Raw genomic sequence first — 26,706 nt, 5'->3', positions numbered from 1 at the left:
GTAGGTGCATTGGTAATTATGTTTCAATATTTCGTGAACTTTTGAATGATTCCTGTAATCTAGAGTAACAAATGTGACCCCAGTATTTATTAAAGGTAGAAAAAAAATCAGGAACCCACTGATGTTTTAAATGATATTGCCTGATGTTAATTGCTGGAATCTGTAATGAATATTTTAATAACAGAACTGCCAAGGCTTTCAGTTGGGACTCTTAGTTATTAGTTTATGCTTTTTCAAATACTTGTTGATATTTCAGTCCATTCAATTGAGTTTTCTTTTGAAAGCTCTTAATTTTAAATTAATGAATATCCCAATAATTTAAGAAAATGATCATCCAAGGAAAAACAAACTAGTGTAGATGTTAGAAATCTGATATACAAATAGAACATGCTGGGAATTTAGGTAGCATCTGTGGAGTAGGCCAGTTTAATTCACTTATGTTCCAGAATTGCTCCTGGACTTGGGAATTTCCACCAAATTCAAGCTATGTACTCTGGAGTCTAAGCAAAATCTGTTGTTTGGGCTATATTGGGAATTGATCACATGGAATAATCATGTATTGAAATACTTTCAAATTGAGTTGTTCTATGTAGAAATGTCCATTTGGGGATCAACTTTGAAAAGAGCCCCATATTGCTTTTTGATTTTAGTATTGCACAGAATAAAGATGTCAACATTATCACCTTCTTCTAAGCCCACATAGGTTTTTGTACCTGTTGTAGCTCCCAGTTCTATGCATGCCTTGCATGTTCTGTTGTCAATGTCCACCTTGCTGATCTATATCTGCTTTCATTGACAGGGTGAAGAGGGCCCACCCAGTTTGGAGTACATCCAGGCCAAAGACCTATTTCCACGGAAGGATCTGGTGAAGGAGGAGGAGGATCTGCAGGTACTTCTACAGCGATGTTGCTCATGATTGGGAATTTGTCTCTGGAAGCTACTTACTTCCCTTTCTAAATTTGAAATCTGGTGGGGAAGAAGGTTGGAATAGGATTTCGAACATCCTATTATACAATTGAAGAAAGTTAATTATTAACATGATTTTCCAAGGTTTGCTTTTGAAATATTTTTATATTGGCACTTTTCAGTTGATTAAAAGAATACCAGTTTTTTCTAAGGTTCAGGAAGAGTAAGTAAAGCTTAGTTTTAATAACCTCATCACTAAAGGCTGATTGGACATCTTTGTAATTTCTATGACATAGAAGCTCTTGTCCAAAGCAATATTAAAATTGGTGTGTGTTCTCACTCTATGGTACAGCTGGTATTACTCTATGGAAAAATAAATCCAATTCAAACTAGTGGTGAATATAACACGCAGTGCTTCAACGGCTAGTTGGGAATGAAGGTAACCTGCTTCCATTCCTGTTTTCTGAGTTTTGTGATGTCTGTTGGAAATACATATTTTTTTCCACCAATTTAGCAGATAAAGTCAAGATTCTCAGTTTCATTCTTTAAAAAAAAACACCTCCTTTTCTACTTTAAGCAGCCACTGTTTAGAAAATTTCAGCAGTCAGTGAAGTTGAGATTTTGGCAGGGAGTCTTTAAGCACACCTATAAAAGCCTTGTAAAAAGCTCAACATCCCTTGACTCAGTCTTCTTGGTAATCTCCATGTAACAAGATTTGGATCAGGGTGTATAAATACAGTGTGGTGTTGGAAAAGCAAATGAGAATAGCCTGAACAGTTTCTAATTATCTTCTGAAGATCAACTCCAAAGATCAGCTACTGGGGATTGTTTCTTGAGGGTGTGATGTAGCATAGATTGTGAAAAGTGCCTGGACAACAATACAGCATCATTGACACCGATCTTCAGTACGGTTGGCTCTGTTGATCCTTTTTGTTTAGGATTGTGGCTTGCGTGCTTTCATAAAGTACATTTGAGAGAGGCAAATTTGTTCAGGCAGCAAAATTTGAGAAGTGTGTTCCATATCTCCCTTGTAATGGCTAACCTTTTAATTAAGTCCAAGGCTGAAATGAGGTTGAAATAAAGCTATGTACAGGGATGGGTACTGCTCCCTCCATTTATCTTGATTTGTGAATTCATGTGGATTAACTGTTCACTGTACTTCCAGAAGATAGAATTCACAGCATTTTGAGGAGCAGCTCTTGAGCAACTGAGAAAGCAAATGAGGAAATCATTGACACTGACCGTTTAAGTATGCAAAAATGGAAGCCTAGTAATAAAGTACCCCTGAATCAAGTGCAAGGACTTGATCATTGCTAAATATTATAAAATATGCTACAAGTGGTCAAAGTTTCAGGCCAGAGACCCTTTGTTATAAATGGAAATACAGATAGAGTTTACATTCCAGAGGGAAATTGTTGGTGGGATGAATCGGCTAAAAGGAATATCTGTGAGTTGAGGCAAGTTTACATAGGCTAATTGGAGCAGTTAGAGATGATTGTACTTTGGGTTGTAGAACATGATCGACAGATCGGATAGCATACTGCAGGGTGGCACAGTAGTGTGTCCATTATATTAACACTATTAACAGTGCCAGCAATCTAGGTTAATTTCCGATGCCTGTAGGGACTTTGGAAGAAACCTCTTCAATCATGCGGAGATATGGATCAGCAGATTAATTGGTCACATGAGCGTAGCTGGGTGGCAAGTGCTTGTTGGACTGGAAGGGCGTGTTAGCATGTTGTATCTCTAAATAAAATTAAAAGAATGGAAAGGTCAAAGTTGAGCCAATGTCATGGACTGTTAACTTTAGAAGCTACCTATCCTGTTATGGTCAGACGAGTCAAAGAGTGGATGTGCAATGGAGAATTAAGTGGTAGGAAATTGAAACTTAGGATCTCACCTGCAAGTTGAATGCGAAGTTCTCGTCTGATCCATATGATCCCCCAGGGTCTGATCTATAAATGATTTCCCCCAAGGCAGAGGAGATCATATTGTGTTCACCAAATGTACTGGTTGGAAGTACACCACAATTATTTGGTCTTCTACTTTATCACTACAAATCACTAAATTATTCTGGTTTAGAGATTGATTGCTATTTGAGCATCTTGCTGAAAAAGGCTTCTATTTACATGGTACCTGTTGCTACCTTGAATGCCATGAAAGTATTTTTAAAATGTCATTATAGTAATAATGTCAGGATAATATCTATCTCTGCCCTGCCTGCTCCATATTAAAGTTGTATGCTATTTTGACAGATTCTTGTTTGTTTTAAAATTTGATCACAAACTTGAATATAAATAAATTTTGGAAGAGAGCAGTGATGTAAGTATTGCAACTTTGTTGTGACAATGATTGCAACTTGTTAAATAAAGTGATTGGGATGTCATGATAAGGAACTCCGCGATATTCATGATATCCATTAAGATATTGAAGCTTTGGCCATTGCTTGATTGACAATTTAGCCATGGAACCATAGAACATTACAGTACAGAAACAGGCCTTTTGGCCCTTGGCTGTGCTGAACCATTTTTCTGCGTAGTCCCACTGACCTGCACCTGGCCCATATCCCTCCATACACCTCTCATCCATGTACCTGTCCAAGTTTTTCTTTAATGGTAAAAGTGAGCCTGTATTTACCACTTCATCTGGCAGCTCATTCCACACTCCCACCACTGTCTGTGTGAAGAAGTCCTCCCTAATGTTCCCTTTAAACTTTCCTTCTTCACCTTTAACCCATGTCCTCTGTTTTTTTTTCTCCCCTAGCCTCAGTGGAAAAAGCCTGCTTGCATTCATTCTATCTATACCCATCATAATTTTATATACCTCTATCAAGTCTCTCCTCATTCTTCTACGCTCCAGGGAATAAAGTCTTAACCTATTCAACCTTTCTCTGTAACTCAGTTTCTCAAGTCCCAGCAATATCCTTGTAAACCTTCTCTGCACTCTTTCGACCTTATTAATATCCTTCTTCTAAGTCGGTGACCAAAACTGCACCCTATACTCCAAATTTAGTCTCACCAATGCCTTATACAACCTCACCATAATATGCCAACTCTTATACGCAATACATTGATTTATAAAGGCCAATGTACCAAAAGCTCTCTTTACTACCCTATCTACCTGTAGACACCACTTTTAGGGAATTTTGTATCTGTATTCTTGGATTCCTTTGTTCTCCTGCACTCCTCAGTGCCCTACCATTTACCTTGTATGTTCTATCTTGTTTTTTCCTTCCAAGGTGTAATACCTCACACTTGTCTGTATTACAAATTCCATCTGCCATTTTTCAGTCCATTTTTCCAGCTGGTCCAGATCCCTCTGCAAGCTTTGAAAACCTTCCTCACTGTCCGCTACACCTCCAGTCTTTGTATCGTCAGCAAATTTGCTGATCCAATTTACCACATTATCATCCGGATCACTGATATAGATGACAAATAACAATGGACCCAGCACTGATCCCTGTGGCACACCACTAGTCACAGGCCTCCACTCAGAGAAGCAGTCCTCCACTACCACTCTCTGACTTCTCCCATTGAGCCAATGTTTAATCCAATTTACTACCTCACCATGTATACCTAGCAAATGAATCTTCCTAACTAACCCCCCCCCCCCCCCCCCAAGCAGGACCTTGTCAAAAACCTTACTGAAGTCCATGTAGACAACATCCACTGCCTTCCCTTCATCCATTTTCATTGTAACCTCCTTGAAAAACTCTAATAGATTTGTTAAACACGACCTAACATGCACAAAGCTGTGTCCCTGTCTATCTAAATACTTGTAGATCCTATCTCTTAGTACTCCTTCCAATAATTTACCTACTACCAAAGTCAAATTTATCAGCCTATAATTTCCTGGATTATTTTTAGAGCTTTTTTTAAACAAAAAACATGAGTTATCCTCCAATCCTCTGGCACCTCACCCGTAGATACTGATATTTTAAATATATCTGCTAGGGCCCCTGCAATTTCAACACTAGTCTCCTTCAAGGTCAGAGGGAATACTCTGTCAGATCCTAGGGATTTATCTACTCTTGATTTGCCTCAAGATAGCAAGCACCTCCTCCTCTTAAATCTGTATAGTTTCCATGACCTCACTACCTATTTGCCTTATTTCCATTGACTCCGTGCCAGTTTCCTTAGTACAGGTTTCCCCTGCAATCTGAAGGTAGAGCGTTCCTATGAAACTGTTTGTAATCCGAAATGTCATAAAGTGAAGAAGCAATTACCATTAATTTATATGGGAAAATTTTTTGAGCGTTCCCAGAACCAAAAAAAATAACCTACCAAATCAAAGCAAACAACACATAAAACCTAAAATAATACTAACATATAGTAACAGCAGGAATGATATAAATAATACACACAAAATGCTGGTGGAATACAGCAGGCCAGGCAGCATCTATAAGGAGAAGCACTCCAATGTTTCGGACCAAGACCCTTTGTCGGTCAGAAACATTGACAGTGCTTCTTCTTATAGATGCTGCCTGGCCTGCTGTGTTCCACCAGCATTTTGTGTGTGTTGTTTGAATTTCTAGCATCTGCAGATTTCCTTGTGTTTGCTCTAATGATATAAATAAATATACACCCTATATAAAGTAGAAATATTGTAGGTACGGTGTAGTTTCACTTGTCAAACTCAGGGTGGCAGCAAACCAAAATCGATTTGGAGAAAAAAATCGGCGCGTACACATATGCACAAACAGCTGCCTGCACAAGGCTTCACAATCATTGTAGTCTTTCTCGGGGTAACCACACGTATAAAGCGGGCGTCTTTTTTTTCGTAAAAGCAAAAATCCTCTTTGGTTAGCAAAAACAGGTACTGATGTAAGTCTTTCGTAACAGTGAGTTGTCATAAATTGAACATTCGAAAAGTGGGGCCACCTGTAAGTACAGACGCAAAAAACCCATTTAAGATCTTCCCCATTTCTTTTGGTTCCATACGTAGCCGACCACTCTGATCTTCAAGAGGACCAACTTTATCCCTTACTGTCCTTTTGCTCTTAATATACCTGCAGAAGCTCTTTGGATTATCCTTCACCTTGACTGCCAAAGCTACCTCATGTCTTCTTTTAGCCCTCCTGATTTCATTCTTAAGTATTTTTTTGCACTTTTTATACTCAAGTACCTTATTTGCTCCCTGTTTTCTATACATGTCATACATCTCTCTTTTCTTCTTTATCAGAGTTCCTAGATATCCCTAGAGAACCAAGGTTCCTTATTCTTATTCACTTTGCCTTTAATCCCAACAGGAACTGACAAACTCTGCACTCTCAAAATTTCTCCTTTGAAGGCTTCCCATTTATCAATGACATCCTTGCTAGAGAACAACCTGTCCCAATCCATGCTTTCTAGATCCTTCCTCATTCTTCAAAATTGGCTTTTTTCCAGTTTAGAACCTGAACCCGAGGTCCAGATCTACCTTTATCCATGATCAAATTGAAGCTAATGGTGTTATGATCACTGGAACCAAAGTGTTCCCCCACACACACTTCCGTCACCTGTCCTAACTCGTTTCCTAATAGGAGATCTAATATTGCATCCTCTTTAGTCGGTACCTCTATATTGCATCCTCTTTAGTCGGTACCTCTATATATCGATTTAGAAAACTTTCCTGAACACATTTTACAAACTCTAACCCCTCTAGACCTTGAACAGTATGGGAGTCCCAAGCAAAACGTGGGAAATTAAAATCCCTACTATCACAACTTTATTTCCTGCAGTTGTCTGCTATCTCTCTACAGATTTGCTCCTCCAATTCTCACTGACTATTATGTGGTCTATAATACATCCCCATTAATGTGGTCATACCTTTCCTGTTTCTCAGCTCCACCCATATGGCCTCTGTAGACAAGCCCTCTAATCTGTCCTTACTGAGCACTGCTGCAACATTTTCCCTGACTAGCAATGCCACCACCACCCCCCCACCCTTCATTCCTCTGCCTCTGTCACATCTGAAACATCGGAACCCTGGAACATTAAGCTGCCAGTGCTGTCCCTCCTGTAGCCAAGTTTCACTAATGGCTACAATGTCATAATTCCACCTGTCAATCCACACCCTCAGCTCGTCAGCCTTCCCCACAATACTCCTCGCATTGAAATACACACCTCAGGAAATTATTACCACCACACACAACCCTTCTATTTGTGACTTTGCATGAAACTAACATTTTTTTTCAGTCCCGCTCCACTATATTTCCTCCATTTTCTCCCTGTAACATTAAGTCAAGTTTGGACTTTTTGCCAGGACTTCTCCCAGTAACCTGACAGACGAGGGAAAATAAGTTATTGACGGTCATTAACATCCCAGATCTGGTTTCTGATTACCAGTATACATCTTTAATTGTCATATCGGGTTTCAAGTTTTTGACTTTAGAGTTGGCTGGAGGTGGGTTGATACTTTGCCCTTTACAGTGAAAGTTAAATGGAGTCTTTTAAAGAGTAGATTGTGGAAAGCTATATTTGACAGTGGCGAGCACTCACAGCTGCTCCTCTTGCTAGATAGGCTAGTTTTAGAATCTTATTTTGCATGTCAGTCATGCTAGTCATCAGAATCGGGTTTAATATCATTGGCATATGTTGCGAAATTTGTTATGCAGCAGCAGTGCATTGCAGCACAAAAACTAAATTACAGTAAAAATATACATTTAAAAGGTTAAATAAGTAGTGTAAAGTGAGAAAAAATAAAAGTAGTGAGGTAGTGTTCAAAGGTTCAATGTCCAATCAGAGCTGTGATGGCAGAGGGAGAGAAGCTGTTCCTGAATCATTGGGCTTGTACCTTCAGGCTCCTACATCTCCCTGATGGTAGCAATGAGAGGAGGGAGGTTCTGGGTGATGGGAGTCCTTGGTAATGAATGCTTCCTTTTTGAGGCATCGCTCCTTGAAGATGTCCTGAATGCTCTGATGTTAATGTAAATTTATCCATTCCTATGGCCTGAATTTCACTGACTCCTTTATTAGAATGCAAACAGGATTACCTCCATAATCCTTTGTAGTGTTTACAGATCCATGATCTGTTGTTTCACCTTTGTAATTTTAGTTAGCTTTTTCACTACATATTTTGAACTACCAGGAGATCCCTCCGGTAACATGTTGACTAGAATAGCTAACTGATGCGATTAGTGCAGGAAGAAATAACAACCAAGAACATCTCTTTTGTATCTCATTTGTACCTTGAAGTAAATTGAAGCTGTTATGGAATTGCTGTTTTCTTTTTGCCATTTGTAATGGAAGCCTGTCAAGTGGTCGAGACTTAGAATGATGCATTTGGGCTTCTTTCACTGGAAATAGCAGTATAAGTTGCATTTTGATAGTGTTACGAATGTGCCACAACTCTGAGGGGTCAAAGGGTACAAAGTTGCCCCCTCCTTTTTGAGAATCGCAAGATCGCTATTAATTCGGGTCTGGGACCCAGGAAATGAGAGAGAATCCTCAAGGTTTTGGAATGTGTCCTGGCCTCAGCAAGACAAAGCCACGGATAACGGCCATTGACTCTTGGAGATGGAATTGTGTATTGAGTACTGTACTATTCATTGAAGCCCTCAGGGGATGACCAGAGTGGGCTGGTTGAGGGATTGCTTCGTCCCAACCTGATTGACATCTGAGACCCCATGAGTATTGATAAAAGAGGGTCTGGGGAACAACCCCTTTAGATGCACCAGGAGAAATGCTGGAAATCCAGTGACAGTGTTTGATAGCCAAAGCCGGTGGGGCCCATGTGCGACCTCCCTTGCCAGGGTAGCAGGCTCACCACAGAAGAATGGTTTTAGCTAAAGGAGAAGCCACAAGTGACCGGCCACACCAACGGAACTCTCAAAGGATCAAAATCATAAAAAGGAGAAGCTGGCAAGTTTCTAAAAATCTCTCTCTTGACTCCAACCAAAGGCTGCAGCCTGAATGAACTGAGTGACTTTTATATTTCCATCGGACAATACATTTATCCACTAGACAACAATAGTTTATTTCTTATTGATTATTATTATACCCGCACTTGTAGACTTAGTATTGACGACGTATATTATCTGTATGTTTACATTGATAGTATTTTTGTGTATTTTTATTAATAAATACTGTTAAAAATAGTACCATTAGACTTCAACAGACCTCTCTATCTTTGCTGGTAAGTGACCCAGTTACGGGGTTCGTAACAATAGAAAAGCAAACCATTTAGTTTTAATAAGTACTGTGCTTCTCTATTCAAATAGTTGTATGCAATGTAACGTGTATCAGATAGATCAAGTATGTATTTGTATTGGAGAACTACTTCATGATATATTTCTGTACTTCAACCTTGGATTTTGTGGTTCTGGAAATCTCCAATATACTTTCAGCAACAGGAATTACTTTAGCTATTAAATCATGATGAATATAATGACCAGTGTAGGTCTGGCCATGATGGCAGGAATGAATTGGCTTTAGTGTCCAACCTGCATTATCCTTCATCTTTTACCAGTCATTCATGTTTATCCAGAGGATTGGAATGACGAGGGTAGATCTCATTTCCTTGACGTAGGATTGCCTAGCCAGGGTATTGCTGAGATGGCAATATCCATAATTCTACTTTATTTACTATGGCTTAATATCAAATTGTTATATTTAGTAATACAGCATGGAGTACGGTCTTTCCGGCCTTTGAAGCCATGCCACCCTAGCAACCCCCAATTTAACCCTAATCTAATGACAGGACAATTTACAATGACCAGTCAGTCTACCTGGCCGCTCTTTGGATTGTTTGAGGAAACCAGAGTACCTGGGGGAAATCCATGCATTCCATACAGAAACTCCCAACAGACGCTGCTGAAATTGGACTCCTAACTCTGAAGCCCTGAGCATCATGCTAACTGCTATACTACCATGGATTTCTAGATCAGTAATCAGATAATCAGCAATTATCTAGAAAAGAATTGAAATTTGCCTTTCAAAAGAGGTTTTGACTGTTGCATTGGGCCTTCTTGGCAACATTGAAGTATTAGTTATTCGGCACCACTTGCTTTGAATCCTCTTCCGAAGCAAGGTCAATAAAGATGCATTGTTTCCATGATGGGAGCTTAAAACAGTTGAACTGTTTTTCAGAATGCAAGAGATTTCTGCCGATGCTGGAAATCTTATGTAATGCTGAGAGAACTCAGCAGGCCAGGCAGGATCTATGGAGAGAATAAACAGTTGACATTTTGAGCTCAGATCTTTCATCAGTCCTGATGAAGAGTCTCAGCCCAAAGCATTAATAGTTTATTCTCTCCACAGCTGCTGTCTGACTTGCTGCGTTCCTCCAGTTTTATGTGAGAGCTGTTTGTTAGTCTGCATATGCAGATTTATTTATGCCCAGTGTTGGCTAAATTATCCTTGGTAAGGTTTTTCAGCAAGATTTAGTTATTCTGCCTACCCAGAAAGGGCATGTTAATATTAACTTTAAAAGTGTTACGAACCCCGTAATTGGGTGTCTTACCAGCAAAGATAAAAGTGTCAGTTGGAGTCTGGTGATACTATTTTCAACAGTATTTATTAGTAAAAATACACAAAAATAATATCAATGCAAATATACAGATAATATACGTCATCAAAAGTGCGGGTATAATAATAATTAATAAGAAATAAGCTCTATCATTGTCTAGGGGATAATGAATTGTCAGATGGAAATATAAAGTTCAGTTCAGGTCATGCAGGCTGCGGTAGTTGTTGGTCGCGGTGTTTCAATTGTTGGAGAGAGAGAGAGAGAACAGTAACAGCTATTAACTTGCCAACTTTCCTTTACGATTTTGATCCGTCAATGCGTTGTTGCTGTGGCCATTCACGTATGACCCCTCCGTCCTTTTAGCTAGACCATTCTTCCGTAGCGGACTCGTCACCCAGGCAAGGATGGACACACACACAAGCCCCCACCGGTCTTGCTACCAAAACACTGAGTTAAAATTTACCGACCTTTTGCTCGATTTCCAGTCTCCCACCCGTCTCATGGGGGTTCTGATGCTCACTAGTGTTTCTGAGGGGTATTCCCCAGACCTCATTTTTATCCCTATTCATGGGGTCTGGGGGTCTCAGGTGTCAATCAGGTTGAGATGATGTAATCCATTAAAACCAGCCCACTCTGGTTGCCCCCTGAGGGGTTTCAATGAATAGAACAGTACCAAGTTCACAATCCTTCTCCAAAAGACAATAGCAGTAATCAGTGGTTCCGTTCCGCTTTTGTTAGGAGGAGACATTCCACCTTAGCTGTGCCTCTTTCTCATTAATTTTCATGAGCTGTTTATCAATAACAAGTGCCCTGGCAGAGTCCCTTTTGTCTCTCTCATTTCCTTGATAACAGCGTCGAAATAGTAGCGATTTGCGATTCTCTAAAGGGGGGGGGGGGCATTGGCGATCTTGTACCCTTCTGTCCATCAGAGTTGTTCATCATTCGTAACAAAGAATAACATGTATGGAAAAAACTATTTGCATAATAACTGTTCCTACTAGGAAGGAGTTCTGTAAAATTTGTTTCAGGCTTTCAAAATCCACTGCACTCCCAGCCGAGACTTTCCTCACTATCACTGGGCCTCATGGTTTCCTATCCCCCACCACTCTCCAACCCAGGATATTTCAAGTTTCTCCGTCACCTCGGGACCTCAAAGCCTCCTCCTTCCTCCTGCCCTACATTCCTTGAACACCCTAGCCCTCACCCCTTCTCTGATGCTGTCAACTCTCCACTCTTTCTTCTCCCCCCTCCGATCCCAGCTCTAATCCCCACCGTGGATGAACCATTCTCTCTGACTTTCTCTGAGGCAGAATGTTTTGTCCTCAGCAAAGGCCTTACCTTTTTCCTTCTTTGCTCACAGTTCAGTGAGGTTCCGCACTTGCCATGATGCCAGGCTCTACTTCCATCTCCAAGCCCATTGGTTTGGCAAGAAATCCCCATCCTTCACCAGTGGCATCTTCTCCCAAACCCGACACCCTGCTCTGGCTCTCTGCCTGCTCCAGGTCTTTTCATCTCTAAATTACCAATAAGACATCAACCTGCTTGACCTCAACACTCCTCTCTCCACCTTGACCCTTACTCCCTCCGAACACCGTGGCCTTCGCTCTCCACAATGACCTCAACCTTGTCATCAAACCTACAGACAAAGGGGGTGCTGTTGTAGTGTGTTGATTCAACCTCTACTGAGGACTGGTAGCAACTCTTGGACACCATTTCTTACCTGCCCCTTTAAAAAGGACCCCACTCAGACCATTGTTCTCTGCACCATCACCATCAACTCTGGAGATAACCCATCCATTGCCATCAAACAACGAGTTCCCTTACCCTGCACTGAGCAATGTCACCTCCTACCCAGTATACACAAACCTGACTATTCAGGTAGGCCCATGGTCTCTGCCTTTTCCTGCCCCACTGACATTGTGTCCACGTGCCTCAACTCCATTCTATCACCCTTAGTTCAGTCCCTTTCCACCTATATTCATGACAGTTCTCATTCTCTTGATCTCCTCAACAACTTTCAATTCCCTGGCCATGACTGCCTCATTTTAACCATGGATGTCCAGTCTCTGTACACTGTTATTCCCCCATCAAGAAGGCCTTAAAGCTCTCCACTTCTTTCTCAACAAAGATCCAACCAGTTCTCCTTCACCAGCACCCTCCTCTGTCTGGCAGAACTGGTTCAAGCCTTCAACAGTTTCTCCTTTGGCTCCCAGCACTTTCTCCAAACTCGAAGGGTAGCTATGGACACCTGCATGGGCCCCAGAAATGCCTGCCTTTTCGTTGGCTATGTGGAACGGTCGGTGTTCCAAACCTTCCCTGGTAATCGTCCCCATTTCTTTCTGCCAAGAGTGGGCAACCATTTTAACTGGCCTGGTGGCCAACTACTTTAATTCCTGTCCCCATTTCTGTTCTGTCATGTCAGTTCATGGCCTCCTCTTGCCATGATGTGGCCACTCTCAGGATTGAGGAGCAACTGCTCATTTTCTAGCTTCCTTCTGGTAATTGTTATCTCTCTCCCCCCCCCCCCACCTGTTCCCTCCTCTTCTACTTACCAATCTGCCCTCTTACCTTTTTTCCTCATCTGCTTGTCACCTCCCCTCCTTCCCTTTTCTTTGCTCCACGCTGCTCTCCTATCATGTTTCTTTTTCTCCAGCCCTTTATCTTTCCCACCCAGTTGGCTTCACCTATCAGTTTTTAGCTTGTCCTCCTTCCCCTCCCTCCACTGTTTTGTGCTGGGGTCTTCCCCTCTTTTTCCAGTCCAGATGAAGGGGCTCAGCCTGAAACGTTGATTGTTCTTTTTTTATAGACGCTGCCTGACCTGCTGAATTCCTTCATTATTTTCTGTGAATTCTACCTAAAGAACTTCGGTTTTTCTCATTTTCCTGCAACAGACTCAGCATGTGAAAAACAATAATTTCCCCTTATTTCATTTTATTTCTAGTGTTTATTTGAATAGTGGAAAAGTACCTAGGACCACAAAAGCAGAAATAGCCCTGAACTGAGGTTTGTCTTCAAAGTACATTTTGATCTATGTATGTAATGCTAAAGTTGAGCTGATGTGGAAGTTCGTCTGTTCTCAAGAAATGGCAAGAACTTGACTGATTTTGTTAGGAAAACTATAAATGTATTACCGTCATCATCATCGTTTGAGATCAGCTAGGTTTCAGTTATTGCTATTATATCATACTTGTGTGCACGTAATTAATTCCGGCTCATTTATTTTATTCTTAATACTTTTTTGCATTTATACTTAAATTGCATTTGTTCTTAAAAGGCATCCTTAGTCTACTAATGGTGTTTTTTTCATCCTATCCTGATCCATTTTTATATTTTTGAGGCTTATGGTCAGTCTATGTCCGAATGATATTCTCCACTAATGTGTTTAAACCGTTGAGCCTGGCCTACCACCCCGCCTCCATTCCCTAGTTTAAATAGTCGTCAACTAACTGAAGCATACGTCTGCCCAGTATAGGTAGTCTCCGAGTTATGAAAGTCCAACTTATGGACAACTCATACTTACGAACCGAGGAAGGAGAACACCGTCCGCCATTTTAAGTTGGATCGCGACACTGTCTGCCATTTTAAGTCATTGCCGTTGACACTGTGTTGAGTGTGTAACTTTGTATTTGGCTTAAAATTTTTCTTAGCAAGATTCACCCTGATCTCCCGCCCCCCCCCCCCCCCCCCGTTCTGGATGGCTGGTTGGCTGGTGGCGCAATGAGATCAGCGCCGGGATTGAGAACAGAGTTTGCCGAGTTCAATCCAGTGACAGACCGCTCCCATGCCGGATTGATGTCAAGCTCGCAACTCGATCTTAAAAAGCACTGCCACCTCCAGTTTAAATTCCCACGCAGAATATTGTAGAGGATCAAATACAGTACCCAAACCCAGCACAGCCCACTTGTCCCATTTAACCTGTGTCAGTGCAGTGGCCTTTCGAACCTGGGGAATTCAGTGCGGTAGTCCTTGGGAGTCAGTGGACCTCGGGAGCCGGTGCCTGCAGTGCTTCTGTTCAGTTGATGGGAAGTGATCATGATTGAAAATAAAAGTGGAAGTAATAAAGTGTTTGGAAAGAGGTGAAACGTCATCGGTCATTGGAAAAGCGTTAGGCTACAGTCGGTCAACGATCGGAACAATTTTAAAGTATAAAGTGAGAATAATGGAGCATGTGAAAGGCCCTGCCCTGATGAAAGCTACAATTATTACTAAGCAATGCAGTGGTTTAATTATTGGAATCTTAAGTGTTTTATATACGTAGAAAGGTAAAATATGTACTAAGACAAACGTTTGACTAACTGATGCTAAATAATACCGGATATACTTGTTACGACTTGCATTTAAATCCGACTTAAAGACAGACTCAGGAACGGAACTCGTACGTAACCTGGGGGCTGCCTGTACATTAGTGCCCCTTCGCTCCGGTTCAAATGCACCCCATCCTGGCGTTACAGGTTCCATCTGCCCCAAAAGGCATCCCATGTCCCATAAAGTTATGCCTCTCTAACCTGCACCATGATTTAAGCCACACATTAAATCTTCTAATCGCTTTCACCTTATCTGGACTGGCACATGTCACAGGCAGAACTTCTAAGAAGACCACTTAGCTAGTTCTGTCTCTAGGCTTCCCTCCTAACCCTTTAAATTTTGTTTTGCAAAACTGACCGCTTTCCCTTGCCCAAGTCTTTTGTTCCAATGTGAACAATGACTACTAGATTCACCTCTGCTCTGGCCAGGCGCTTATCTACAGGTCTAGGGAGATCTGCTTGTGCTCGTGGTAGGAAACACATCCTATGAGACTCCTTGTCAGTACACACCTGATTCTCAACCCCCTGATAATTTAGTCCCCTACTTTCACTACTTCCTTTTTATGGGGTTTAGGATTAGAGAGGGTCCTGTGGGGCTCCTTTTGTCCTGCCTACCACCTCAGGTTTCATGAACATCTAGTGATGCTTGAGAATGACCAAAATGGCTGAACACTTCCAATTCTAGAATTGATGCCCCCAGACAGTGTCATTCTTATCCTGCGCTTCCTTCCCATGGTCACCCACCTGTCTTTCCTTCTGGTCTGGGGTCTCAAACTGTGGCTCTCTTGGGGTACGCGCTATCTCCCTAAAGGACATCTAGAGCACGTCTGCCAATTTTGTACCTCATCAAGTCAGCTACCAAGGTGTTGGATTAACTGACATTACTCGTATGTAAAACCTCCAGGGGAGCAAGTGTCCAGGATTCCAAACATAAGGCAAGACTGACATTGCAGAGGCTGCATTATTAAACCTTTGGGAGGAGGGGTTGGTTAAGAACTTCTGAAGTTCAAGTGATTTATATTTATTTAAATTCTTAAAAGTAAACTACTATTTATACTAATCCTACTTTGCTCCCTATGTTCCAGATAGCACAAAATGTGTGCTTGATTCTTCCACGCACTTCCTAGATTTGCATTCCCTGATCGATTCGCTTTCTTTGCCAGTTAACTATACCATGAAGTGACTCTTGGTCCTGCCTTGTTAGGCCTACAACTCACTTCTATCTAATTATTGGCTCGCATTATCATCTAAAACCTGCTAAGTGCTTCTTTTGCCACTATAGTTTACGAGCTGCTTATGCAAAGTGGAAAAGAAACAGCCACCCAAAGCAAAGGATAGGACACAAAAGCATTTGTGACCAAACACAAGTTCTATAAGCAGATGTATCCAAAATTTAAAACTGAACAAAAGAAAGCTACCGACACTCTCCCAAATGGTGCACACAGTAGGGCCAGAGACTGCTGCAACAGCACCAGTACAACCCGAGTGTTGCATTTGGTGGTGGTACTACACCCACTGTTCCAGGCTTTTCATCCATTGACTAAGACAAATGTTGATATTTCCAAGTCTACTTGAAATGAAACATAGAAAGTAAATAGGTGAGCAGTGGTGTTCCTATTCACCTGCCACCCAGGCATTCTAGCTTGTTTATGTTGTGAGTCTGTCGTGCAGTGCTGTGCCTTTTCTAGATGCAGCAAAATTAATTCGTTATTCAATGGTTCATCATCCAGCTCACTAGGTTTGGTCTACCCACCTCCCTTTTTGAAGTCACTCAAGCCCTCCCTGTATTCTCAGTGGAGATCAGAGTTCAAAGTAGAATGTATTATCAGAGTACATGCACATCACCACATACAGTGCCTGTAAAAAGTATTCACACCCTTGGATATTTTCATGTTTTACAACATTGAATCACAGTGGATTTGCTTTGGCTTTTTTGACACTGATCAACAGAAAAATAATATTTTGTGTCAAAGTGAAAACAGGTCTCCACAAAGCGATCTAATTGATTTCAAATATAAAACACAAAATAATTGTACAAGTATTCACCCTCTTCAAGTCAATATTTGGTAGATGCATCTTGAGTCTGAATAGGTCTCTACGTGGTCACCCATTTTAATTCCACTTCCCATTCCCATTCCAATATGTCCATCCATAGCCTCCTCCACTGTTGTGATGAGGTCACACTTGGGTTGGAGAAACACCTTATATTTGGGTAGCTTCCAACCTGACGACATGAACATCAATTTCTCAATCTTCCAGTATTGCCCTCCCAAACCCCTTTCCCCCTCACCTTATCTCCTTCCCCCCCTTTTCTTTCTTCCATAGCCTTCTGTCTCTTTCACCAATCAACTTCCCAGCTCCTTGCTTCATCCCTAGTTTCACCTATCACTTGGTGTTTCTCTCTCCCCTTTTCCCACCTTTTGAATCTTCTCAGATTTTGTTTTCCAGTGCTTGTGAAGGGGTTTTGGCCTAAAACATCAACAGTATTTTTTTTCCATAGATACTGCCTAGCCTACTGAGTTCCTCCAGCATTTTGTGCATGTTGCTCTGTTAGATTGCATGAGGATTGTGAATGAGCAGCCCTTTTCAAGTCCAGCCACAAATTCTCAATTGGATTGAGGTCTGACCTCTGACTTGGCCACTCCAGGACATTAACTTTGGTTTTTAAGCTATTCCTCTGTAACTTGGCTTTATGCTTGGGGTTATTGACTTGCTGGAAACAAATCTTCCAAGTCACAGTTCTCTTGCAGACTGCATCAGGGTTTCCCTGGATTTTGTCGGATTCACTTTGCCCTTGACCTTCACAAGTCATGCAGGACCTGCTGCAGTGAAGCAGCATCACAGCATGATGCAGCCCACCACCATGCTTCACGGTTTTTGATGTGTGGTGTTTGGCTTGTGCCAAATACAGAGTTTAGTCTGATGGCCAGAAAGCTCAATTTTGGTTTCATTAGATTGCAGAACCTTCTTCCAGCTGACTTCAGAGCCTCCCACATACCTTCTGGTAAACTCCAGCTGTGATTTCATGTGAGTTTTTTTAACAGTGGCTTCTCTTTGCCATTCTCCCATAAAACTGTGACTGGTGAAGTACCTGGGCAATAGTTATATGTGCAGTCTCTCCCATCTCAGCCACTGAAGCTTGTAGCTCTTCCAAAGTTGTCATGCGTTTCTTGCCTCCCTCACCATTTCCCTTGCGCAGTCACTTATTTTTGAGGATGGCCTGCTCTAAGTAGATTTACAGCTGTACTGAGGCTCTTATACCTTCTACTTGATGGCAGCAGCCAGAAAAGAGCATGGCATGGGTGGTGAGGATCTTTGATAGATGCTGCTTTTCTATTGCAACATTTCATGTAGATGTGCTCAGTGGCTGGGAGGGCTTTACCCGTGATGTACTGGACTGAATCCGTGACCATTTGTAAGATTTTCCGCTCATAGGCATTGTTGTTTCTATGATGTTGGCAGTCAGCACACTTACCACCACACATCTGTAGAAGTTTGCCAAGGTTTTTAACATGCCGAATGTCCACAGACCTCAAAGTAGAGGTGCTGTCATGCTTTCTTTGCAGTTATATTTATATGATGGGTCTAGGCCAGGTCCTCTGAGATAGATATCCAGGAATTTAAAGTTACTGACCCTCTCCTCCCCTGATCCTCCAGTGATTACTGGTTCATGGAGCACTGGGTTCCCTCTCCTGAAGACTACAATCTGGTCCTTGGTCTTAATTAACGTTGAGTGAGAGGTTGTTGTTATTACACCACTCAGCCAAGTTTTCAATCTCCTTTCTATGGACTCACTGTGGAGTAACTGCCATCGTATAACCTGTGAATAAGGTGTCTTGAAAGAAAACTTCTTTTTACATTTCTGAGTGTTAGAAACTTTTTAATTATATATCCACATTCAGTGAATATCCTCAATCACACTGACAGGTTGATAGTAGGTAAGCCTGCAGGCAGGGTGTTACTGGCTGCAAAAGTAGTTCTATGAATGCTGTTCTGGGATACCACCTGTGTTGTTCAGGGCCACACTAAATGTCTGGGAGAAAAGGCTCCCAGCAGCAGACTGCACTCTGGGCCATACTGAAACAGTTCAGCACGATACAGGCAGACTGCTATTTTTAGGCAAGGTTTTTCCTGGTGACACAGTGCAGGCCATTTCTTCCATTTTTCCATTCCAAACTTTAAAAACAAGGAGTAATGCAGTTCAGTTTCACTGTCCTGTTTGTGAAGCCTGCAAATTTTCTCCCTTTCAAGAATTTATTTCTCAAAGTTGCCTTGAAATATGTGGGTATGGAAGAAAATTTAAAGACCGAGCATTTGATGTAGAAGTAAATAAATAACCTTCATTTCTTCTCGGTTTACCATAAATTTAGGCCTCCTAGGTATTTTAGCAAAAATATTAAGTTTTAAAGGTTTCAGTGAAGTGTTATCTTACTTCACTGTTTTTTGTTCCTTCTCAGTAATCCCTCCCATTCTGTCATTGTTTATTCCATCTGTTCTCCTGTTGCTCCTCTTATACACATTTTGCCCACCTGTCCTCTCTATCGTGTTTACCACATGCAGTACTGTGCAAAAGAGTGCTGCTCCTTTTTTTAATGTAAGGATCCAAGGTCGACCTGCTGGGAGAATGCCTCAAACAGCAGGCAAAGGACACGGAAGTAGAAGTGAGTGAAGTAGAGCCAGAGAATCAGAGGCTGCGGCAGGGCAAGCGATTGCATGGGCTGACGTGAGAGAGTCCTCCCTATGGCTGGAAATGCAGGGCTGAGGGACAGTACAGGAGCAATAGAAGCAAAGGTCTATCACACCGTTTAAGACTCGTGATGCAGGCTGTGCAAGGAATCTGCTGAAACCATCTAGCACATAGGAGCAGTGTGCAAATTGCAGGAACTGTATACAGGAACATCTGCACTGTGCATGCCAAGTCCAAATGGGGAACACCGGAGAAGGTAGTGGACAATGACAGAGCTAAGATTCTGTGGAACTTCCAAATACAGACTGATAGATAACCAGGTATTGGCCAACCAACCAGACATGGTAATATTGGACAAGGAATAGAAGAAAGCAATAGTAATAAATGTGGCAAACCCAAATGGCAGTAACATCAGGAAGAAAGAATGAGAAGCTGGGGAAATACCAGGGTTTGACAGAGCAGATAGGGAGGATGTGGAAGGTTGAAGCCAGAGTAATTCCAGTGGTGATAGGAAAACTTGGAGCTGTAACACCTGGACTGGGAGTTGGCTCCAACTAATCCCGGGAACAACATCTGAGATCTCGGTCCTGAAGAGCGTTCTATTAGGAATGGCAATAAGACTTTTGCGCAGTATTGTATTGTTACTCAACTATTGGTTCCTGTTGTTGCTACACCCGTCTAGGGGATTTTCGTTCTTCGGTAATTTCATAATATTTAATGTAGTTACATGGTTCACAATGCGTCACAAATTTATCTCATTTCCATTGTACTTTTTCTTACTGCACTTGTTTCCTCTGTTTCTTTTTGAGAGATTAATTTTACTATGGTCTTCATTTAGATATAATTAAAAAAATTGATTCCTCTTTCATTTATTCTATTAGTCCACATTTATTATTTTAATTAAGTGCATAGATAGTTTTTGGGAGCAACTTGTATGAGAAGACAAGGGTGTTTAGTTAACCTAAATAAATAATTTTCGGGTTTCAAGGATGCAGTCCAACTGTATCTTTGAAAAACACAAAATTGTGAAATGGTGTGCTGGTTAAATATCAATATTGGACTACTGCAAAAGTCAGTCGAATCAGATAGAAGATGGAAGTAAATTTGATGTGGAGCAAGCTAATTTTGTGATGTGAGAAGATTTTTGTTGATCCCACAATGCAATGCAACCAAAATGCAGCAATGAATTGGTTTCTTATCCAAGTACTAAAGGGAAAAATTGTCCAAAAATGCAATTTTAACATTGTTTTTTTTTGTTTACAGATTCCTTTTCCAGTACTCCAGGGTGAAGGTGTGGAATACCTAGGCCGTGCAGATGATGCTATAATCGCTATTTCCAATTATAGGCTGCACATTAAATACCAAGATTCTTTAATCAATGTAAGCAATACTTCAATGAATAACATCTTCAATTTCCTGTAATGTTGCCTCTCACTTTTTAGAATTTTTATAAGTAGATATTATAGATTTGCTATATCCGCTATTTGTGGTCGCCTCCCTTTTGTTAAAGAGAATAGAGAATGCACTTTTAATCTAGTAATACACCCAGGTTATTGAAGTGTAAAAGAATGAGGAATTAAATTCCAGAAGTTAAGAAAGGGGAGGGTATTCTTTAGTTGATGGAGGCAAGTCAAATTGAACTAATTCTGGTCTTAGGTTGGCATTGTTCCTGGATTGAAATTGTTTTCCAGTGGTGGGTCTCCATGTGTCTGAATTTTTTCCTTCCTTCTATCTTTGTTTTGATCCTTTTCCTTTTAAGACCATTTTCCCTGCGGTTTCTGTATGGCTCTTGCACCCTTTCTCTTTAATATTTATTTAAGCTTAGTGTTCCCTCACTGTGTAGTTTACTCTACTTCCACGAAGTAGAGTCTGATCTTGTGCAAACCATGCAAGTTATTTCCTCTGTACTTTGTGTGTTGAACCCTCTAAGGAGTTGATAGCAGCAACAAGATTAGAGGGTCTCACTGCCACCTTGTATGAGCAACTCGTTGATAAATAATTTCCTTCTAAATCTTTCACATTTATTTACTTCTATTAATTTTCAAATAAAGCACAAGAAAATCTACATACAAATCACAATGTTGGAGGAACTCAGTTGGCCCGGCAGTATCTATGGCAATGAGTTGATAGCTGACATTTTGGGCCAAGACCCTTCTTCAGGACCGAGAAGGAAGGGGGAGAATGTCAGAATTGAGGTGGTGGGGGGAGGGAAGGGGAATGAGACTAGCTGGAAGGTGATAGGTGAAGCCAGGTGGGTGGGAAAGGTCAAGGGCTGGAGAAGAAAGAATCTGATAGGAGAGGAGAGTGGACTATAGGAGGATAGAAGAAGGAAGGGACCCAGGGAGAAGTATGGGCAGGTGAGAAGTAAAACATCAGAGGGAAAAGAGAAAGGAGGAATTTCTTCAATAGAAGGAGAGATTGATATTCATGCCATCAGGTTGGAGGGTGCTGAGGCTGATTACAGCACGTTGCTCCTGCACTTTGAGAGTGGTCTCATCCCCGCACAAGAAGAGGCATGGACTGACACCTGGGAATGAGAATTAAAATGTTTGGCCACTGGGATGCCCTTCCTGTGCTGAATGGTGTGGAGTGCTCAACGAAGCAGTTTCCCTCAGTTTACGATGGATAACAATTAGCTTAATTATAAAGCAGTGTTTTAGACAAACGTTACTGTGGGTTTAAATGATGAAGGCCAAATTGTTAAATGTTCTACCAAGAAATGTAAAAGTTATGATTATCTCTTCACAGCATGCATTTACTATATAGACCCCAATTGTAACCTGTATTTTAAAATGAACCTGTTTGAGATGCCAATACCATTTTGATTCAGTCAACCAAATGTTGTTTATTTAACCTTTTTAGATATTCCAGAAATGTCTAATTTGCATCAGTTCTCCTCATTTTGAAAGAGTAGGACAAGCTGCTTACAACTGGAACATCCCAACTGATCACTTATGGGAATAGTAAATGAGTAACCATGCAGATGTATAACCTGAAAGGATCGAATGAATCATTTATATTAGAAGTTGAGTTGAATTCACGAACATAGTAGATTCAATAAAAGACAAGATAGCCTGAGATGAGGAAACAACTATCTATTTATCAGATGGGACTTGTGTTCATAGTTTAAATAATAAGAAACCTCATCACTGGAAGTTGAAGAATCTGCAAACCCTAATTTCCAATTTTTCAAATGTTGCAGATAACAGCATTGAATGATACTAGCATTGAATTGTATTTTGCTTTGAGTTTGATCATTGTCCCTTATGTAATTGCACTCACTGTAAATGTGTATCTCTGATATAGAGATTCCACACACTTCCAAGTGAGAATATTGTTCATTGAAATCTATTCCCGAGTTTGAGTGTGTAATCTAGCCTAACTTTTAAAAACTTGCATTTATATTGTGCCTTTTAACAATAGGTAGTTCACAAAATCTTTATGATTGGATTATACTTAGGAAATAGTCAGATAATTAGCAAATTTAAGTTATTCAAATTTAACCTGCATCTTGCTTGACAAGGGAAGAGATGAAGATTTGGAGATGGAATTCCAGAGTTTCAGAATCAGGTTTATTATCACCTGCATGTAACATGAAATTTGTGAACTTGGGAGCAATTCAATGCAATACATAATCTAGCAGAGAAAAAATAACAACAAATAAAATTAAAAATAAACAAGTAAATCAATTACAGAATACATGTTGAATAAATTTAAAAACATGCAAAAACAAATACTGTATATTTTAAAGTGAGGTAGTGTCCAAGGGTTCAATATCCATTTAGGAATTGGATAGCAGAGGGGAAGAAGCTGTTCCTGAATCACTGAGTGTGTGGCTTCTGTACTTCCTACTAATGGTAACATTGAGAAAAGAGCACGCCCTGGGTGCTGGAGGTCCTTAATAATGGACACTGCCTTTCTGAGACACCACCACTGCTTGAAGATGTCCTGGGTACTGAGCTGACTAGATTTACAACCTTCTGCAACTTCTTTCAGTCCTTTGTCTGGTATGGAGGGGCTACTGCAGTGATGCTGCCTGTCAGAATGCTCTCCACGGTACAGCCATAGAAGTTTTTGAGTGTATTTGTTGACATGTTAAATCTCTTCAAACTCCTAATAAAGTATAGCCACTGTCTTGCCTTCTTTATAACTATGTAGTTATGTTCGGACCAGGTTAGATCCTCAAGAGATCTAACCATAAACAGTTAGACACTTAACTGGGTTTGGATAAAAGAAAATTTATAGAACTGAGAGAAATTTGACAACAAGGATGATAATTTTATAATTGAGGTGTTTTCTAGTCCCAAGGCACTTGAGGCCCATAACTAGGTATACCAATAGAGTATGATGTAAATTGGAATATCTGTAATGTCATCTTGGATGTGCATAAGTTTTTGAAGGGGAGAAATGAGAAGCTTGTCATTAAAGTACAAGCAATCCAACTCCTCCTGGATTATGAAAATTTACCTGTACAGGTTTCACCTGTCACTATCCAAAAATTTGAGTAAAATTTGCTCCCCCAGAGTTTTTTGGCAAGGTGGGTGGGAGTGAATAACTAAGTTTTTGAATTTTCTCTTGCCATATGCAGATGTTCATAGTCCATAGGTAAAGATGGGTGGTATTATATGGAAGGATGGAGATATTATGTACTTGCATTGTGAATCGGCTTACAAAGTATGTTTGACACTGACAGGCAATTTGTAAAGATGTTGCCATTCTTTGAAAAGGTTGTTGTTATAAATAGAGGTAGGTGATTGAACACCCAGTTCTGAATTAAATTGGATGTCAAGGTTATGAACAGTTTCCTTTATCCTCAGCAATGGGCAGGAAGGGATAGAATTTGTGGTGAATCCTGAATATGATGCTTTCAGTCCTCCCACTGTTACTGGAGTAAATACCAAATTGTTCTCGCCAAAGATCAGTTGAGTATCATGGAAAATTCAGGGGATGTGTATGTTTGGTGCACTTGTGCATCAATGTTGCATGATATTATAGAAAGCTGCAGCTCAGAAGATAGTTATTGGGTCATTGTGGCATAAAGGCCATCCAACTTAATCCCACTTTGCAGTTTGTTTTGTAGCCTTAATGTTTGCAATGAACCTTGTACATCTAAAGAAAGTATCAGAGTAAACTACTTGGCAATGATTTCAAAATTTCCACTGCCTTCTGTGTAAAGATTTAGTTTTCCCCCCCAAGTCCTCCCTGGTTCCTCTTATCATAACTAAATTAGATATTGGTGAGAGGAATTTGCTCATTCAATCCACTTTGTTGACTTTCGAGTTTGATGTACCTCAATTCAATCTCTCTTCCCATTGTTTCAAAAAATATTTCTGCCTTTCTGATTTGGGGAATAGTAACATCCTCTTCCATGGAAATTCATTCTTTATGTATTATTTTGGCTCAACTGCTGTAGTATTTTGGCCATCTTCAACAGAGAAGATTGATAAATCCTGATGAAAGATCAAAGACCTGAAAAGTTAGTTCTATTTCTATCACCGTGAATACTCCTGATATATTTCCTGCATTATTTATATTTCGGATTTGCAGCATGTCATTTTGTTTTGATTTTTTTTGATAAGTCATTGCACCATAAAAGTTCTTTTGTTTCTTTTTTTAATATAACCATATAACAATTACAGCACGGAAACAGGCCATCTTGGCCCTTCTAGTCGGTGCTGAACGCTTACTCTCACCTAGTACCACCAACCTGCACTCAGCCCATAACTCTCCATTCCTTTCCTATCCATATAACTATCAATTTTTTTTAATGACAGTATCGAACCTGCCTCTACCACTTCTACTGGAAGCTCATTCCACACAGCTACCACTCTCTGAGTAAAGAAGTTCCCCTCATGTTACTACTAAACTTTTGCCCCCTAACTCTCAACTCATGTCCTCTTGTTTAAATCTCCCCTATTCTCAATGGAAAAAGCTTATCCACGTCAACTCTGTCTATCCCCCTCATAATTTTAAATACCTCTATCAAGTCCCCCCTCAACCTTCTACTCTCCAAAGAATAAAGACCTAACTTGTTCAACCTTTCTCTGTAATTTAGGTGCTGAAACCCAGGTAACATTCTAGTAAATCTTCTCTGTATTCTCTCTATTTTGTTGACATCTTTCCTATAATTCAGTGACCAGAACTGTACACAATACTCCAAATTCGGCTTTACCAATGCCTTGTACAATTTTAACATGACATCCCAACTGCTATGCTCAATGCTCTGATTTATAAAGGCCAGCGTACCAAAAGCGTTCTTCACCACCCTATCCACATGAGATTCCACCTTCAGGGAACTATGCACCATTACTCCCAGATCACTCCAAATATTCCAGATGCCTCCTTAACCACCTGTTTTATCTGAATTGCTTGCTTCAGGAATATTGAGGCATATATTTGGTCCCAATAAATTCTGACAACACACAAAATGCTGGTGGAGCACAGCAGGCCAAGCAGCATCTCTAAGGAGAAGCACTGTCGACTTTTCAGGCCGAGACCCTTCGCCAATCCTGATGAAGTGCTTCTCCTATAGATGCTGCCTGGCCTGCTGTGTTCCACCAGCATTTTGTGTGTTGTTTGGATTTTGGATTTCCAGCATCTACAGATTTCCTCGTGTTTGCCTAATAAATTCTGTACTGTTTTTAATATCTTTATTCATTGAATATTGCCTTGGCATTTTTGCCCCCCCCCCCCCCCACCTGGCTCAAATGCATGAAATGCTACTTTCTGGATAGAATGCATTTGCCACATCTCTTCCTGCTTGTTAATCCCTTTAATTTCCTGCAGTTAATTTTTCTGTAAACAACATTACCAATTTTGTAAATGTATCCAAATTCCTTATTTTGCGTACCTTGCATTTAAATGTATATTGACAATATACACCTTTTTCCAAAAAAATTACTTATTAAAAACTTTTATTTAGCAATACAGCGTGGAGTCGGCCTTTTGAGCCACGTTAAGCCCCCATCAATCTCATAACGTCAATTAACCCAGGCCTAATCATGGGGCAGTTTACAATGATCAATTAACCTACCTACCACATCTTTTGACTGGGAGAAAGCCTGGAGGGACACCTTAGAGAATGGTGCCAGAATTGTACTCCAAACTACAGAATGCCCCAAGCTGTAATAGCATTACACTAGCTACTAAGCTTCAGTGGCGTCCACTTAAGATCTTGGAGCCCTGTAGAAATGCAGTCCAGATTGTCTTGTACTTGTTAAAATCCTTTGCTTTCTGTTTCCTGCTGATAAACTAGTTTTGATCTTTTGCCACTTTGTCCAAGTTTCTGTGGGCCTGTTCTTTCAATTGGGTAGTTTGACTGAAGCTTTGATAATATCCAGAATTATGGAATTAGATAAATCT

The 26,706-nt window shown here is 40.7% G+C and overlaps 1 protein-coding gene across 6 annotated transcripts in view; it reads left to right on the top strand.

Moving 5' to 3' along the window:
* Positions 1 to 26,706, top strand: part of mtmr4 (myotubularin related protein 4) — a 151,560-nt gene that overhangs the window by 76,573 nt on the left and 48,281 nt on the right. For 5 of the 6 annotated variants that reach the window (XM_059973146.1, XM_059973147.1, XM_059973148.1 and 2 more), the window contains exons 3-4: positions 800 to 889; positions 20,608 to 20,724. In XM_059973146.1, the coding sequence (XP_059829129.1) occupies positions 800 to 889; positions 20,608 to 20,724 (207 nt within the window). Of the gene's footprint in view, positions 1 to 799; positions 890 to 13,294; positions 13,357 to 20,607; positions 20,725 to 26,706 lie in introns of those variants that run through there. The other variant, XM_059973150.1, reaches the window with a different exon arrangement.

The sequence above is a fragment of the Hypanus sabinus genome, chromosome 6 (assembly GCF_030144855.1).
Source record: "Hypanus sabinus isolate sHypSab1 chromosome 6, sHypSab1.hap1, whole genome shotgun sequence".
Taxonomy (NCBI): Eukaryota; Metazoa; Chordata; class Chondrichthyes; order Myliobatiformes; family Dasyatidae; genus Hypanus; species Hypanus sabinus.
This window is presented reverse-complemented; position numbering and strand designations above follow the sequence as displayed.